Source organism: Antrostomus carolinensis, unplaced genomic scaffold (genome assembly GCF_000700745.2).
Source record: "Antrostomus carolinensis isolate BGI_N321 unplaced genomic scaffold, ASM70074v2 scaffold30758, whole genome shotgun sequence".
NCBI lineage: Eukaryota > Metazoa > Chordata > Aves > Caprimulgiformes > Caprimulgidae > Antrostomus > Antrostomus carolinensis.
Genome location: NW_010332847.1, coordinates 37058 through 55886, shown reverse-complemented (window position 1 = coordinate 55886; position 18829 = coordinate 37058). Strand labels below are relative to the sequence as shown.

Below are 18829 nucleotides of genomic sequence, written 5' to 3'. Positions count from 1 at the left end.
GAAGAGAAGAACAGCATTTTGCTTTTTCTCACATTCTTGTGCTTTATTTTCTCCAACAGTAACTAGCAAATTACTTTTTGGAATTTTTTGCCTTTTTTAAGGGATAGACATTAAAATAAATGGATGAGGTTAAGCAAAGACTAGAGATTTGTGATGTGTGTTGGGGTTTGTGTTTCTAAATTGTGAAGCATTTTAGACAAATGTTTCCATCAAGTAAAATAACCATTAAAAAGCACTTTTGAAATGTAACTTTTGCATAGATGAATTTTTCTTTTCAGTTAAGAAAATACAGTATTTTAAGATATAAATAGAGACCCTCTTCTCTTATCTCTACACTTATTGGTGAAAATGTCTTCACATCTATATCTTACTACTTATTTCTACTGAATTTCTTGTTTCAATTTGCCAGCAATTGAAATAATGTTACAAATTCATTATCTTTTGTTCAAACAAAGCAAGAATGAAACAAGAAGGCTGGTTATCACTGTGCAAGAGCTCAATGGAATAACAAATGAGCAGATTAATTTTTAATATTGAAATAATTCCTTACCGGACACAGTTTTCCTCTGAGAAAAATTTAAAACTTCAGCTGTCCCCTTAAAAAGAAATGCACGTATTGCAACTTGACATTTTTCACTCACATAGGTTTTAAACTAAATTATGTTCAGAATTAGGCAGTATGTCTTATATGTTATGTTGTCACATTAATATTTAGGCATTGGACGGTTTCCTGTTTGTTGTAAATCGAGATGGGAACATAGTATTTGTTTCAGAAAATGTCACACAGTATCTGCAATATAAACAAGAAGATTTGGTTAATACAAGTGTCTACGGTATCTTGCATGAAGAGGACCGGAAGGACTTTCTTAAGAACTTACCGAAGTCTTCAGGTAATGAAAGCTGACTTACTGCACTGTTACTAAGCTATTTGAAATCAATCAGAGAAGAAAACAGCTTGTAATGGATAACCTTTCAAAACAAATTACTTACACAAAGAATATTTGACTATAGAAGTATGTTACTCTTCAAAAATATTACTGTGTTCTTACTAAAGCACACCACTAGAAATAAATGTGCTGGAATTTCACATAGTACTTTGGCCTTTGCAATTTGTTTACATATAACTTAAAACAAGAATACTAAGGGAACATGTTGCCTAAAGCCACAAGCCTAGCAGAGGGAACTGCTTATTTTTTAAATATGTGAATGACTTTTCAGCTGTCCTTCAAGTGACTTGAGTGTCATGTAATTGGGAAAGAGGGTTTTTTACTTGGTTCTCAATGCTACGATTTCCAAGGTAACTGATGGTATATTGAGAAAGCATCTTAAAATATTATTTAATCTCTTTAATCTAGGAAAAAGGTATCTAAATTAAGAAAAATCAGTTATGAATTGATTTTTTTCTGAAGATCTTTATAAATTCTTACTGTGTTCTTTTAAGTTAATGGAGTTGCTTGGACCAACGAAACACCTAGACAGAAAAGTCACACATTCAATTGCCGGATGCTGGTGAAAACCTCTCATGATCTTTTGGAAGATGTAGGCGGCCACCAGGATATACGTCAAAGATATGAAACAATGCAGTGCTTTGCTTTATCTCAGCCAAGAGCCATGATGGAAGAGGGGGAAGGTAGGAAATTTTGTGGAATTACTGTGCAGAAAAGAAATCTCCAAGTAAAGCTATTTGGTATGAAATCTGTAGCTTCTGCAATCCATTTTTAAGTAAGCAGGAACAGAATACAAAACCTTAAATTCTTATTGTTTATACTTCTATTTTAACAATGAAGGACACTTCAGCTATTTCATTAGATACATTAATAGAATACAACAGGAGAGAAATTAAAGAATAAACTTTTTTTTTTTTTTTAAATACAGATTTGCAGTCCTGTATGATTTGTGTGGCACGTCGCATCACAACTGCAGAAAGAGTATTTCTAACAAATCCAGAGAGCTTTATTACAAGACATGATCTTTCAGGTGAGAAATGTACCCAAGATGAAGGTATGAAGGTATCTTTTTGTTTTTGTCTGTGTGCTCTTGTTTTAAATCAAGTATGTAAATAAATCATGTATCTGTAGTGACTAGCAGAATTCATACTGAGAATTCCCAATGGGTTTTTGCAATATACCTCTGTTGGCAGTGGGGTATAACAAGAACAGTGTTATACATTTAATGTAACAGTGTTAGACATTTTCTGTCTCTATGCTATTGTTTGGCAGCCAGGTATAAAGCATAACTTGTCTTTTAACTTGGCAGCATTTCCAGTGGTTGTCATCGTGCTTTCCTTTACACATAAGATATATTTTAAATCATAAGTGAAGCTAATGGAAGTTCTTTAGAACTGTATTTTCTACAGTACATGAGCTAATGTTTAAAGTGTTTTATGCTGTTTAAATTGAAATACTTAGACAATCTAGATGGGGCTTTTTCAGATGCTGTTTGGTGTTTAATATGATAATTTGTGGATGTAGTTGGTCAGTATTTTTTAAAATTTTACTGTGTATCCATCCTTTGGGTGCCTGTAACCAGAGACTCTTTTCTAAAGCTCTGGCATTAACCTTAATGTGAGTGCTTAACATCCTCTTATTCAGTTTAATCTAAATTACTTCGAAAACTGATGTTTTAACAAGCAGCATCATTTTTTCATATAGCAGATAATTCATAAATGTCACTTCTGCATACTCAAAATTTGGTGTTAGGCTGATGAACAATTAAAATGGTTATATTGGAGCCTTCTGAAATGTCCCATACTGATACAAAAGGGTTGGCATAGTCATGAAGAGTGTAACTTGTGTATTTTCTTTTCTGTTATAGGCAAACTTGTCAACATTGATACAAACTCATTACGGTCTTCCATGAGACCTGGCTTTGAAGATATAATTCGTCGGTGTATTCAGAGGTTCTTATGCCATAATGATGGACAGTCATGGTCAAACAAACGCCACTATCATGAAGGTACAAGTCTGTTTGCAGTGTTGGTCGTACTGCTTCTCCTAGTAGCTGCATTTTTCTGAAAAACCAAGATTATAATTCTGCCTGTGTTCATTTTTTTCATATTTTTGTTAGTGTTAATTGCTGTGACTCATATTTACAAGTTGAAGGAGGATAACCTCTTGAGAAATAGGAATCCTAACAGAAATTATTTGGTTTTTGTAATGTATCTTTTTTGGCAATTTCCATGGAAAATATCAGATACGTGATCTGGTATGGGAGCCCAAAGTAATCTGTTTTACCACAGGTGGATATAGCAATGACAGTGACAGCTACGTTTCTGTAATAACATGTAATCCTTAATTATCATTAGCTGTTAGCTTTGTTTAACATAAGTTTGACTGACTTTTATTTTAATTCATCCTTTCTTCTGTTAAAGGTTTCCTCACTAAAAGAGATAACAATTGTGTTGAGGCCTTTTTCTTATTCAAGGCACAAGGTGTCAAAATATTTTCAGTGTTCCAGTGTTATGTGTTTTGTAATGCTAATTTTGTAATCCTGATAGATAAAGTGAAGTACAGCCACTGTCTTCAGTAAGAGAGATAACATTTTATAAGTTTTCTAAACTCTAGTCTTTTTGAAGGATTCATGAAGTAATTCAAGTAGAGGGAGTATTAAATAAAGAGAAACTCATACTGCCAGAAAATGGAGTTTCCATCCCATGGGAAGTTCTTCAACTTAACTGACTAATTAAATCCTAAATTAAGAAGGATTTGGAGCTCGGATTAAAAGTAATGGTTTCCACGATTTTTTGATGGAAATAAAACTTCTAAACTTAAAAAGACTTAATCTGAAGTCTTCCAAGTTTTATTTCTATTCCATATTAATTACCTTTATATTTTAGTGCAATTAATACTTAAGTGTTGGTTAGTCCTTCTCCCCAAGGAGAAGCCATGGAAACCTATTAACCTGGCCTTGGAAATCTGTTAAAAAATGTAGAACTTTGCCAGCTGGGCATAGTGAGCACAAAATACTGCGGCATCAAAATAATCTTGTTTGCTTTTATCTTCCCTCTACAATCTAGGAGAAAATGTGGTATACTTCATTTTTCTGAATATCTGTCTTGGATGTGTCCTTTTTTTTTAACATCGTCAGGAAATGAAGGGTATTGTGTTAAAAATCTGTAGAGTGCATATTAATAATTCTTGCATTTTCAAATTCAAACTATATTTATGTACTTTTTTTGCAGCTTATACACAAGGTCATGCTGAAACACCATTGTATCGGTTTTCTCTAGCGGATGGAACTATAGTGACAGCACAAACGAAGAGTAAACTATTTCGAAATCCTGTAACTAATGACCGCCATGGATTTGTCTCTACCCATTTTCTTCAAAGGTGAAATCAGTGGTATCTGTTTGTCATTTAAGTGTCGTAGCTTTCAAAAATATATCTGACCTTGAAGATACCTGGAAAAAAAATAGTATGCCAAAATATTTTAACTGATTAAAACTCAAGCAGAGAGAGCATAATTTGGGAAGCAGAGTTACACAGCATCCAAATAAATGTGTCAGCCTAACACTGGCACTCCCAACTTAACTGTGTGGCAGAACGACAGTCACAGTCAAACAGAGAGGATTTTCCTCAGTACCTGCATGGAGCCGGTATTATGTGTTCATTATTCTTTAGGGTTAACATTTCTAATGATGAAACAATGAAAATAGAAATGCTCAGTCACATGCTTTATCTTAGTCTCTTTAATTGCGGGCCAATTAAAAAGACAACAAAACCCCCTCAGATGCATCATTGATGACTCAGTTAAATGTACCTTAAATAGCACTTCCTGTGACCTGTTCTTGTTGATTGCAAGAATAATTGAAATGCCACTCTGGAGGGACTCTGTCTGCTTCTGGCATTAATGTGCCTCCAGATGCTGAAAAATGAGTAGCTGAGATTGTTCAGGGCATCATTAGTGTGCACAGTAGACTGGTGTCATGCATTCACTCAGGAAGGGAGTCAAAGAAGGAAGATGTTTAAACTGATAAATCTGACTAATGACTGTTGATGAAAGCCTTTTGAAGGGGTGATACTGTAGGTACTTATAACTCAAATCACCTAAAGGACCAAGCACTTCTGTAATGAATAAATGAGTGGCACGGCTTAGTTCTGCTTTTGTGGAAGCTTGAATTCTCACTGCTCTTTTTGAAAAAATATTTGAAAAATTATTTAATTATGTTATTCTGTCTTGGTAGCACTTGATTCCAAATAAGGTTTTAATTGGTTTTCTTGGGGTTTCTGGGGATGTTGTTGAACTTACAGAGAACAAAATGGATATCGGCCAAATCCTAATTCAGTTGGGCAAAACGTGAGAACACCTGTGGCTGGAAACACAAATTCTGTTGGTGGTCTTATGAACATGTCACCTGGTCAAGGCATGCCAATGCAGAACAGGAACTATGGTATGGGAGATCCCAATGCAGTGGGTCAGCTGAGCAGCACTCGATATGGAGGCCCTGGTAATATGGGGCCAGTGAACTCTGGACCCGGGATGCAGTCCTCTGCTTATCAGAACAACAGTTATGGGCTAAATATAAGTAGCCCACCACATGGTAGTCCTGGTTTAACTTCCAACCAACAGAATCTAATGATATCTCCCAGGAATCGAGGGAGTCCAAAAATGAATTCACATCAGTTTTCTCCAGTTACAGGTAATCTATAAGCTCCTTCTTTTTTTTTTTTTTTTTTTTTTTTAGCTCTTTTCTCACTTTTATGTGAATTCCATTTTTCATCCTTTTTAACAGTTCTATGTGACCCTGTATGTGTTACTGAAATGTAGTATATCTAATTTCATAGTACAAATTTATTTGAAAATTAACTCAATGTGGCAGTCATACATAATCCAAAGGAAAAGTAGATACAGACAGTACTGTACTGTAATAAGTTTGATCTCTGTCATGTGATACAGGTATGCACTCTCCAATGGGATCTGCCAGCAACACCAGCAACAGCACTTTTTCAAGCAGTTCTCTTAGTGCTCTTCAAGCCATTAGTGAGGGTGTTGGAACTTCCCTTTTATCAACACTTTCTTCACCAGGTCCAAAACTGGATAATTCACCAAACGTAAGCATAGCTCAGCAAAGTAAAACGAGTACCCAGGACTCCAAAAGCCCTTCTAGTTTGTATTGTGAACAAAACCAAGTGGAAAGTTCCATCTGCCAGTCTAACAGCAGAGATCTCCTTAGTGAAAAAGATAGTAAAGAGGGGAATCTGGAGGCATCTGAAAGTCAGAGGGGACCGTCTGAAAGCAAGGGGCATAAAAAACTGCTTCAGCTACTCACGTGCTCCTCAGATGAAAGAGGACATTCTACAGCATCAAACTCACCTTTAGACTCAAATTGTAAAGAACCTTCCACCAACGTTACCAGTCCTTCAGGAGTTTCCTCATCAACATCTGGAGGGGTATCTTCCTCCTCAAACATGCATGGGTCGCTCCTGCAAGAGAAGCATAGGATTTTGCATAAATTGTTGCAGAATGGCAATTCTCCTGCAGAGGTAGCCAAGATCACAGCTGAAGCTACTGGTAAAGACACATATCATGATACTAGTAACACAGCCCCCTGTGGAGAAGGCACTGTCAAACAGGAACAACTGAGCCCAAAGAAGAAGGAAAACAATGCTTTACTAAGATATCTGTTAGATAAAGATGACGTTAAGGACCCGCTTTCCAAAGAGTTGAAGCCTAAAGTAGAAAGTGTGGACAATAAAATGGGGCAATGCAGTAGTTCTACAATTCCTACTTCGAGTCAAGAAAAAGAGATGAAAATAAAAACAGAACCAACGGAGGAGGTACAGTATAATGTAAAATGGTGGTAGTGAACAAACCACTATTTTCTTATTACAGTGAATGGCTAAAAATAGAACACTTCAGTATGTTTGTGTAAATGTTTCTAAAAGTTCTGTGCAAATGGTGTGAAATTGTATGCTCAGGCTTTATTGTAACTGTTAAAGCACAAGGAGAACTACAGGATTTGTGTATAACCAAATGTGCTGGACTGAAGTCCTAGACTAAAGTTATCTTTAAGTTATGGTATGATTAAGGTATCATGTATTTACAAATTATTGCATAAAACCAAATCTTTGACATCTGCCATTTCACCTTGCACATACTTATTTTTATGGCTTATTAGGAAACAGAGCTGTAAGTGCCTCTGTAATTAGTTGGCAATAAAATAGCAAAAGGTAAAACTTACATGATTTTGTTTTGAAAATACAAACAATACACAAAAATGTGCAATACTTAAAATTAACTATAGATATTTTTTTTTAGTTCATTCATTGGTTTTAGCACTCTTTTTTTCCCTTAAATTTGGGAAAATGTTGTTCCAAAAATATATATAATCAGCATTCAAATAAATATATGTATATTTATTTGTTTCAATGTTTCTAGAGTTGAAAATCCAAGAAATGTATAACAAGATATAACAAACTACTTCACCATGGAGCAACTCTCCTGAAAGCAGTGGTATACTTGTTAGGGACAGCTGTTCTTAAAAGAAATATTATCTACACTTTATAATTTTGTATTTAGTTTCTAAGTCACACTGGAACTTCTTCAAAATAAATAATACTGGTCAGTATGTCAGTTTACTGCAAACATGTTGATATCTTAGAATTTGGATTTCCCAATAACTATGTAAATAAAAAATTACTGCACATTTTTTATATTAGTTAATGGCTGACTATAAATGAAACACCCTGTAGCATTTTTTTGAGTACCACTTGCGGAAAAGTCACTAACAATTGGGTAATGGTACCCAATGTGTAGTTTCAGTACTTGCTCCTTGAGATCTAATTAACATATTGAGGGAAGCTTGGTTTGTGAAGATATGAATCCACTACATATGCAATTCTTTTTCTGTTAAAACTGCATCTTATGCTAAAGCTGCATTTAAAGACAATTTTTAAAAGATTTTCTGATTGACCAGAAAAATCTGTGGGTACTTTTCATGTGTTGTTGTGTTTACCAGTAATCAAGTTAGGCTTTTTTGTACATGACAAATACATTATTTATCACTGAATGGTATGCATTCTTGACATTGTTTGCTCTCATTAGTGCTTTTATCTTTGTAATTTGTGATGACTGAAACATTTCTATTCAAAGATGCCTTTCCTTTTATTTATGTATACTTTCTCCTAATTCTCAAAATTAACCAAGCAAAATACTCTAAAAAAATGTAACTAAATGATATCTGAAGTTCTCTGGAAATGGTACTGCCCAAGGACTGTCAGGGAACTACAACATTTGTCTCCCAGAAATATCTTTCAAGATTAGTGAGAATCTCAATAAAAGCTGAAGAATGGCCATATGATAGTAAATAACCTTGGTATTTTACTGCTTCATTTTCAGATGAGTGGAGACTTGGATAATTTGGATGCAATTCTAGGTGATCTGACTAGTTCAGATTTTTACAATAATGCTATGTCTGCAAATGGAAATAACCTTGGAACAAAGCAAGCCTTATTTCCAGGAAATGCCCTATCGGGTAAGGAATTTAATCTATTATCACTTTGGTTTTAAAATTAGAGTAAAATGTACTTTCTATTTAAAACGCAGTTTCATGCATCTTTTAATTCTTTAACAGGTATGAGGAGCCCCCAGTCTGTGCAGAATACTCGCCCACCTTTCAACAGAGCCATGTCTTTAGACAGCCCTGCGGTCTCAAGTGCTCCAGTGAGGAATGTCAATGCGTTCTCCATGTTACAAAAGCAAAACTTGATGGGTGGAAGTCCAAGAATGATTGAAAACCAGGAAAATTTTGGAGCAAATCTAGGTTTGTTGGTTGTGTATAAATAGTTTGTAAAGGGAAAAGCTTTAATGTAAAAAAAAAACGTTGCGAGATCATAATATGAGTTTTGGTTAGAAGAAACCCTAATGTTAAAGAATATTAATTTTAGCATTAGCATATAAATACTTTTTAATTATTATCCCTACCTAAAATGATAAGAAAATGTTTACCATCTATGTGTTATTACCAGTAATTTACTTTTGTTTAGTAGTTAAATTATTTTTACTATTGAGTTTTGACTTTAACACGTAGTTTTGTTATACAGAAACAAGAACAGATCACAATAACAGTCAGCAATTAATATTTTTAAATGTATTTAGATGGATATGGTTCTTTGATTTAAAACTCTGCATGATAAACTTTAGATGTTTTTGTTAGGAGTTCAGTGAATTACTCTGTCATTGGCAGGTGTCCTTGTTGGTAAAACAAAACAAAAACCCATAAAAATAATTCTAAACCCAAAATCTGTAATGTATTCTAGATGAAAAATTATTGTATCTTCTGCTCTTCATTATAGCAAGTGCTCCCAACAGAACTGTCGCTATGAATCAGCATCAGTCAGGAGACTGGGGTTTGCCAAACTCCAAGGTGAACAGACTGGAACCAACAAGTTCTGCTTCGATGCTGAGACCAGGACCCGAGTTCAGTGTGTCCCTTCCCAGAGCCACAGTGGGTGGCTCTATGGCTGGGCTGCCCGTTCGCTCTAACAGCATACCTGGGACAAGGCCAATGCTGCAGCAGCAAATGATTCACATGAGTAAGTTCTTTCCTCTTTGTTGTCCTACCTCACACAATCTCACTAGTTCATTTGTAAGCATTCATCATCAGAATCTTTTAGTTTTGGTAGAATGCTAGCTTTTCATCCAAAGGCTTTTTGAGGTAGAAGCTGTTCCCTGACTGGGACATTTGATGACCTTTTGGTGTTCTTTTTGGTTTCTTCTGACAATATCTGTGTGTTTCATACACAGATAATTCATGCTGAGTCTCCAGATCTTTTGGGGATTATTTCTAGGTTTTTCTATTTCTTTAGTGCAGTACTTCTCTGCTAAATTCCAGGAACTAAATACCATCTATTAATATATATGAAGATACCACTATTCTGTCATTTAATTCATTGTATTTTATATAAATGTTTTTTTTTTTGCTGTTAAATATTTGGTAATCAGGGCTTTTTAAAGCTTTTTCTTAAGTATTTAAAAATTCTTCTCACATGGAGTCTCCAAATTTCATATAACACCACACTGCAAGTACAGGTTCTCTTTTAAGTATTCATGTTTGCATGGGAGAAAATAAACTGCATGTGTAAAGTATGAAGAGAGCCTTAAAGCCTGTGGGTTTTTTTCTGTTCTATATCTCTAACAAAGGTTTAGCCTAGAGCTGAAGTTGTCTTGTCTAATATGCCAATTCTGGCATGCCCCAAAAAGGGCCAAAACAGACAGCAGCATTCCTTTTTAAGTTTTGTGTCATGGAAAGCTCCCAGGGCTGTTACCAGTTCTCTTAAACAGATTTACTGTGTCAATGTGACATGTGGATCTAAGGCTAAATCAGAAAGAAATTTGTGCAGTCCTGACTGAGTCAGATTTCCTCAGTTTAGCTTCCTAGAAATCGTTATTGTTAGGTGATTCCTACAAGTATTGGAAAATAATGGGATGACACAGACTCTCCTATGTAGTGCTGTCTGAATAGGTAGAAGGAAGGCCATGCTCCCAAAGAACCAAATGATATTATGTACCTTCTGTTTTTTTAAATTTTCACCCTGTTTTGGAATTTTAAATGCCAATTGATGATGTCACTGTTACAATGTATATTTGCTAGTACCCAGATTTAATTGGCCAAAGGAGGTTTGTTTTTTTTTTTAATGTAAAGTTGCTTTATCTGTCAAGTTCCTATTTTAGGGGTTTAAGGATTAGAAATAGCAATTCTGCTCTAACAGGGTAGCAGCTTTAGATCATTGTCATATTTAAATCTGTGGTCTATTATATTTCTCAAATGATTTTGAGTTTATTTGCATTTTCAAACATGCTAATGGAAAGGTCATGAAGCTGCTTGACAATCCACAGTGCTTTATACAAACTCTGGGACAGTAAGATGACACCTTTGGTTATTAAAAAACACACAAATGTTTTACCTTGCAGGGCCAAATGAGATAAACATTGGCATGGGGGGGAATCCATATGGACAGCCAGGACCTTCTAACCAACCAGGATCGTGGCCTGATAACATGCTGTCCATGGAGCAAACATCGCGGGGTTCACAAAACAGGTAGAACTGGGGAAGGTTTTAAGATAAGTTAACATACAACTGTTCACTCTTTGTCAGAAGAAATTAAGAAAAAAAAAAAAAAGTAGCATATACAGTGGGGATAAGAGATTGGAGTCAGAATCTATTTCCATTTCTGCTGCTGTTTCCTCATGATATGACACTGGGTATCTTAAGCCAGCTCCACAAAAGGCATTGCTAACAAAGTCAATCAATCCTTGAGTTGGGAGGCATGGAGAAAAGAGTGGGAAAATCTGAAATCATGTCTTTATGGTACATGGAGAAAACAGAATTTATGTGTGTTCAAGGATAGGTGGTTGTTGGCTGCACATTTGAGGACCAAAATTTGGGACTTAAGTTCTTAAGCCTTACTTCTGTCTTCTGGGCAATTATTGTACTTAATCATTTCCAGGTCAATATATTATATGAAAACTATGTATATGCCTTTATAGTCCATAATGGCTGTAATGTTTTTATAGACAATTAGTCAGAAACTCTTTGGATGACCTCTTATGTCCGGCACCGAATATGGAAGGTCAGAATGATGAAAGGGCCCTTTTGGATCAGCTGCACACATTGCTGAGTAATACGGATGTCACAAGTCTGGAAGAAATTGACAGAGCATTAGGAATTCCTGATCTTGTAAACCAGGTAAGTAAACAGATTTCTGTCCATTTATTTTCCAAGAACCTGTATTATTTTGTTACTTCAAAATAAAGTGAGGAGGGGCTCCTCGCTCACTGTGTTTCCTCAATTCCTTTTCTTCATTTTCCTAAACCAGCCTTTGGAAGCATCTACGTTGAGTAGTGATTTTCATTGGAGAAGCTCAGTATTGATTAAATTTCTCGTGCATTACAAAAACATAAAATGGCATCTTCTCATTTAAATTTATTGTAATATGCCTTGGTATATAGGGGGGAGAGTTAGGTGTAAATCATAATTCTATAAGCAGGGACTTGTGTTGGGTTTCTTTAGTATAACTATTGTCAGCTGAGCTAAGGTTGTGAAATATTTGACTGGCAGTGACGTTATTGAGCAGGACATTTCCATCTCCTCCAGTTCCAGCTTGAATTTGCATGGCTAGCAAATAGGAAAAAGAAATTCTATGAATAATTTGGAACTTTCTAAAAACCACAAAATCACGATGTCATTTGTACAAATAGCAGTTTAAAAGTATGGAAGGGCTTGAATAATGGTACTGATCAGCCTATGTAAGCAGTGTGCAGCAGAACCTTTTTTAAAAAAGTATATCATTAGTAATAACTTTTGCTATTTCATTTGTCTGGAGACAAAACTAATAGTAATCTGTCCACTCCCTGTTGTACCCAAGAAGCTATTGGTTGTTGTGGGCTGTGTTAGCTTTATTGTTTCTTTAGGAATTCCTACTTAGAGAATATACTGCTAGTGAAAACACTTTTCTGTGTGTTGAAGGGCCAAGCTTTGGAACCCAAACAAGATGCGTTTCAAGGTCAGGAATCATCAGTTATGATTGACCAGAAGCCTTCATTATATGGTCAACCCTATCAAGGGCAAGGGGCAGCGATGCCAGGAGGTTTTAGTAACATTCAGGGGCAACAGCCATCCTTTAATGCAGTGATGAATCAGATGAGCCAACAGAGCAATTTTCCACTTCAAAGTATGCATCCTAGAGCAAATGTGATGAGACCTCGAACCAACACACCAAAGCAGCTCCGCATGCAGCTCCAGCAGAGGCTTCAGGGGCAGCAGGTAATCTTTTTCTCCTGCATTTACACTTTTGTCTTGTTTCAGAATGGAATGAGGTGCCCACTGACTGAATTGTGTTGCTTCACAAATATGAAAATTGACGTTACAGCAGATGATTGAAAGGATGGGTCTTTCGTTTTGACAGTGATTTCACACTGACTGCCTAATGGCTGCTGGAGTGAAAGAACCTTTATTAGAACAAATATTTCTCCTTTATCAGCCTCCTTAGCTACGGATTGGATTGGTTCCTGCAGCACACAACATTATTGCTGCTTAAAACAGTGCTCTTGTAGTACATAGCTCTGGATGATCTCGTTATCCATAGTAAGATTTAGTATTTTTTCTGAATCTCTCTGATATCATTAAATGGGTAATTGAATTTCTCCTGCAAATCAAATGTTACTTTCTGTCTGTGTTTTCTAAGTATTTGAGCTCATTGAAATGTGGGTTTGCATTCTATTTATTATTTTGATGTCATTTTTAGATATTTTGTTAGGATGAAAGGTGAGAGAGTAGATACAGCCATGTAGATCTTAACACTGGGTTGAAAGGACTGCTGAAAAAATTGCTGCACGATTTCAGCTTTGAATTCCCCATGTGAAAATGCAGCCCCGATATCAAATACAATGTACAAATATACCCTTCTGCCCAAAGCGTGATTTGGAACAGAGAGATAATCTGCTATATGTTTATTCTTAAAAAGTGTTGATTTTGGGAGACGGAAAAAAAAAAATAGCCACTTTGGAGGGTTTTTCTTTTTGTGTGTTTTTGAGCTGCTTAATTAAATAGTTTGGTACTTCAGGTACATCAAACAGGACAAAAATTAACCCTTGCACTTTATGGATTGAAGAGGTTTGTAAAGAATGTCTTTTGAAGGAGTTGCTGTTACTTTGTTCAGATACTGGTATTTTCAGGCTAATAGTGCTAAAATGTCTTTTTCCAAGTTTATGAATCAGACCCGTCAAGCGCTTGAAATGAAAATGGAAAATCCAGTCAGTGGTAATACGTCAGTGATGAGACCAGTTATGCAGCCACAGGTGGGATCACAGGTAAGTAGTTATTACACCAGCCACCTGAAACAGTCATTTTTAAATAGACACATGTTTTACATATCTGTTTAGAATTTGGCACTTCTTTCATGTTTCACAGCATTCCTTCTTGTCTTGTTTTTCCTCTGTACAATTAAAAAAAAGGTGTTTTTTTAACTCACTTTTTAATGAGATTTCAAAGGGATTTGTTCATTACATCATGCTATCAATATAGTGTGCCAGTAGTCTTTTCTGTGTAGGATGTGATAATCTGCTTTAGCATTTGTTATTACACTAATGCCAACTTAATGAAAACCTTTGTCTGATATTTTCATGATTTTTGTACTGGCTGTGGGTTTTCTGAACTTTCTGTTCTGGTAATGGATATGCCAGGTCTTTTAAAGAGTGTAGGTGGTTTGATTTTGACTGTCTCTAACATGATTTCATTTGTAAAAGTGTTTTCTAATACGATTTTTCTTTTCTTTGGGGGATAGCAGCAAGGTTTTCTTAATGCTCAAATGGTGGCTCAGCGTAACAGGGAGCTAATAAGTCATCATTTTAGACAACAGAGGATGGCAATGATGATGCAGCAGCAACAGCAACCTCAGGCCTTCAGTCCACCACCAAACGTGACTGCCTCAGGAAGCATGGATAGTGCTTTGACAGGCCCTCCAATGGCTCAAGTTCCTCCACAGCAATTCTCCTATTCACCTAATTACGGTACTAGTACTAACATGTTGGTTCTTTGTCTGTCTGGTGTTCTTTTCCCTTCATTTATTATTAATCCAAACTACCTAAATACCAGTCATTGTGAAAAATGGAAAAAAGGATGACTTTTTCCCTTCTTGTTGTTGTAAGAAGATAAACTAAAAGTACTAGGTGATGATAACTGAAGTATATTGTCTGTTCTTTGTCTTTTAAGGAATAAGCCAACAACCTGATCCTGCATTTAGCAGAGTATCAAGCCCTCCCAACCCAATGATGTCATCAAGAATTGGACCCTCCCAGAATCCTATGATGCAGCATCCTCAGACAGCAACAATGTACCAGTCCCCTGAGATGAAGGGCTGGCCATCGGGAAGCATGGCCAGGAGCAGGTGAGCTCAGTTATAACCTAGAGCTCAAAAATTGTCTTTCATTCTGTCAAAAGCAGAAGCTATGTTAAATAGCTTGTAGTAGGAAAAGGATTTAGAAGAGAGAAAAATAATTATATCTCTAGTCACAGAATCACAGAATTTGATTCCCTAACATCCCACAGAATGTTGGGGATTGGAAGGGACCTCGAAAGATCATCCAGTCCAATCCCCCTGCCGGAGCAGGAACCTAAATGAGATCACACAGGAAGGCGTCTGTATTGTCCTTGGTCCTGCTCTGGTTTAGGAAATAGACTGATTATCTGTATCTTATGCTTAGCTCCATTTATTCATATTGGACTTCTGCAATCTTTGTAACAGGAAGCAACATTCAGTCTTTGAATACTGAAAAAAATAACTTGAGGGGGAAATAAACACTTTCAGAATAGCATTACAATGTACAACCCTAACAGAAGCCTCCAAAAGGTTCCAACAGGAAATGCATACACATTCTGTGTGCATCTAAAAATTCAAAATTCCTTTTGGAAGGGAAACTTCTGTTTCTGCGTTAAACAGATATTAGGTAAAAACTCTTTTTACATTTACTTGTTTCTATGTTTCATGTGTTGAGAGGTGGGGTAGGGAAGGCGATGTATCTGTGTGTGAACTTCTTGGAAGGTAATTTTATTTGTCCTTCAGTTCTTTCCCACAGCAGCAGTTCAGCCATCAAGGTAATCCAGCAGCGTACAGTATGATGCACATGAATGGCAGCAGTGGCCATATTGGACAGATGAATATTAATACCATGCCTATGTCAGGGATGCCTATGGGTCCAGACCAGGTGAGTTGCACATAAAGATTGATGAAAAGATCTGTCGACTCTTTTCCCATTGAGTACAATTTGCTTCAAGCCATTCTTCTGGCACAAGCCTGTTCTCAGTTACCCTGTTGGCATTTACATCTGTGAACTTACCATTTGTATGTCCCAAAAGATACCTTATTTTTATGATATTTAAATCAAATCCATGATGAACCCAAGTCGTATGCTGTGATTAGCTGTTGACTTTGAAGTATCATAGGTAGAATCAAGGCTTAAACTGCACAAAGGATGATTTAAATACTTCTGAGCCTAGAGGAACCCCAGAGACCAAAACACAGAGATTGTGCAAAGCATCTTCAGCAGATCCAGAAGAGTGTGTGTATATATAATGGCTCTCATGAGTCAGCCCAAGAATCCTGATAGCACAGTATCTTCCTTCTGGTAGAAGCTGGTGATGATACTTCCCCTTGTAATACCTTAGAATAGCTTGTGTATGCACAGCAAGAAACTATGGAAAACTTAGGCCCCTTAGGGACAAATGAGCTAATAACAGGCACTGCACAGAAGGCTGGAATACTGAATATACTTCTGCTGTAATCTTTCCACAAAATACCAAGGGGTGAGCAACGTAATATTGAGATAAGCTAAATTTATTCAAGTAGAAAATACCTCATGAAATTTTGTCTAAGGTACCTAAGGAAGCAGCCAAAATAATCTGACAACTTCTGGGGCATAAGTAAGGTACTAGAGGACCTTGATATAACAAGTACCTTTATAAAGAGAGGAAAATGAAGGTGAAATGTCAGATTTTCCAAACCCACATGCCATACAGTGAAGATACCCAAATAAAGGGTTTAGGAAATTCTGGAACAGCATTTATTTTCTACAAATTTATCTTCACAGTGGTCGCTATTCTTCTCCTTAGAAACTGACTCACAGTACTTTCCTCCTCAATATGCAGTATGTTGACCAGTTTTTTCAGCAAAGGTGTTTTTTATTTTCTCTGAATACTTCTTCTTTTCTTTAACAGAAATACTGCTGACACCTAGAACCGTATCTTCAGACAAGAATGCGCTGTATTAATGATGCACTAGTATTATAAAGGAAAGCTACGCATTCTTCATGGCAACTAGTTCTGGCCTTACGGAAATAAGTGATTTTTCCTGTTAATCACCACGATGTCCTCAGTTACTTAATTCAGAGGGAAAAAAAACAAACCCAAACAACAAACCTAACAAAAATACATTTTAGTAGAAGCAGTCTCTGTATTACTGTATATTGTGGTGTACAAAAAAAGTCATAAATATTTTTGGCGCTCTGCCTCTAGAAATGTGAATTTGGCAATGGCATTTCAGTAGATAGGATGGGTAGACTCCAGGTATACCTGATCTATTTACTGTCGCTATCCAAAGCCCTTTAACTACAGGCAGACAAAAGTGCCTGGAGAAGTCACGGTGGTAAGAATTTTCTGATTTCTCTAGTACCGATATCTGACAGAGAATGTAGTTCCTAGCCTTGACTCTTTTATATTAATTCCTGAATATAAATGCTGCTTTTAATCTCTTACCCCCAAGAGTCAGGATTTCCCAAGCAAAGTAGCAGTGCAAAATGAATTGGCACGTATTAGTCCAAAATCCTATCCATTGAAGCCAAGGGGTAAAAAGAGAGGCTAATAAATTTAAATTATTTAAAAACAATTGTGACTAATATTTACATATTGATGTGCAGCTGAGTGCACTTTATAAAAGACTATATAATGGATTAATGCAATATCTTTAATAAGGACTTAATATGAAAGTAGGGTGTACTCATGTTCCTTCTCAAACACAATCTCTTAGAATTATTTGAAAAGACTGCATAATGTAATGTTTTCTGTGTGTGGAAATTAGAGCAATAATCTTTCATCTTTTTGAAAATAACTTCAGAAAACTCAAGGCAAGGCACTGCAGTCTGAATCAGAATTTTGCAGTCTTTTTGTGAATACATTTTGTAAATATGATCTTTAAGATAATGTATTATATATATGACTTTTGTAGGTCACTAACTCATTTTTGCAGAGTTTGTGAAGCTAAGTATTTAACAAAATTGATTTCTGTAAACTCAGTGTAGTTGAGGTCCAAATAGAATTTTTTTTTTAATTAAATTTAATGAATTTGAAGCTGGGTGACTTTGGCCCACATTTTCCTCTTCTTTGGTCTTCAACACTTCATTTATTTTTACATCTTTAACATATAGCTTTTTATAAAAGACCAGTTGTTAAATGCTTTCTCCACCTGTGAGCACTTTGTTACATTTCTTTTCACATAAGGCAATTTGGCAAAAAGGCTCTGCATTGTAAGATGTTAGGACTTGCCATGACGGCCACGTCTTTCTATATGTTGCCTTTTCAGTTCATAAATCTGGATTGTGTCTTTTTTTGGTCAATTTTAATGAACTCTAAATGTTCTTCAAAAATGTCTGTCTGTTGCAAAATAGTTGTTGTTACATGACATCCAGAAATCTTTAAGGATATTAAGCCACACTTTAACCAAATGTCTGCACCTCATTGGATTGTTCTAATCATAATGAATGTATTTTCTAAGCAGGTTTCTCTCATATCAGTATTTAAGTCTGGTTACAAATTTATTCATATTATTTGCTGATAGGTTCCCCTCCCCACCATTTTGGTTCCTTGAAGATCCCTTTACAGATTTTCCAGTTTCAGGCAGTTACAACGAGTCAAACCTCTGAACTTCCATAAGGGATGACTCGGAAATGTTTAAGGTGTGTTGTGCTTTTGGTCTGGTGTTCACGGTGTAATGGAAACTGACTTCTCCCAAGTGAGTAAAAAAAAATTATCTGTGTTCTTGATTGCTTCTTCTTGGTACTGTAAGCAAGAGGTGGTTTTATTGTTCAGAATATTCAGTGATCTTCCATTTTAGTAGAAATAACTTTATCTAGAAATATTCTCCAAAAGTTTATTCTTAGCACACAGCCAGTTGTGTTCTAAAGGGAATGTAGATTCAATCGATCTACTTTATGCAACCCTGTCTCTGCAATTAGTGCCGAGTCTATAGATTAGGTGATAGTATTTATTTGAAACCTTCAGTCCAATTCATGTGTGTGTTTTAATGCAAAACTTGTAAAAACCTAAGGAACTTTTATCTGC

At 36.0% G+C, this 18829-nt stretch overlaps 1 protein-coding gene across 1 annotated transcript; it reads left to right on the top strand.

The window, feature by feature from the left end:
• Window positions 1–715: 715 nt before the first annotated feature.
• NCOA3 (nuclear receptor coactivator 3) lies at window positions 716–17207 on the top strand (the record flags this gene model as incomplete). The annotated part of the gene is made up of 18 exons (XM_010173666.1): window positions 716–890; window positions 1442–1630; window positions 1876–1977; window positions 2815–2955; window positions 4181–4328; window positions 5250–5638; window positions 5896–6776; window positions 8338–8473; window positions 8573–8761; window positions 9294–9533; window positions 10912–11038; window positions 11515–11686; window positions 12467–12763; window positions 13705–13809; window positions 14283–14508; window positions 14711–14885; window positions 15561–15702; window positions 16712–17207. Coding segments are annotated over 18 exons (3846 nt in total), but the record flags the coding sequence as incomplete, so codon positions are not given.
• Between the last annotated feature and the right edge of the window lie 1622 nt (window positions 17208–18829).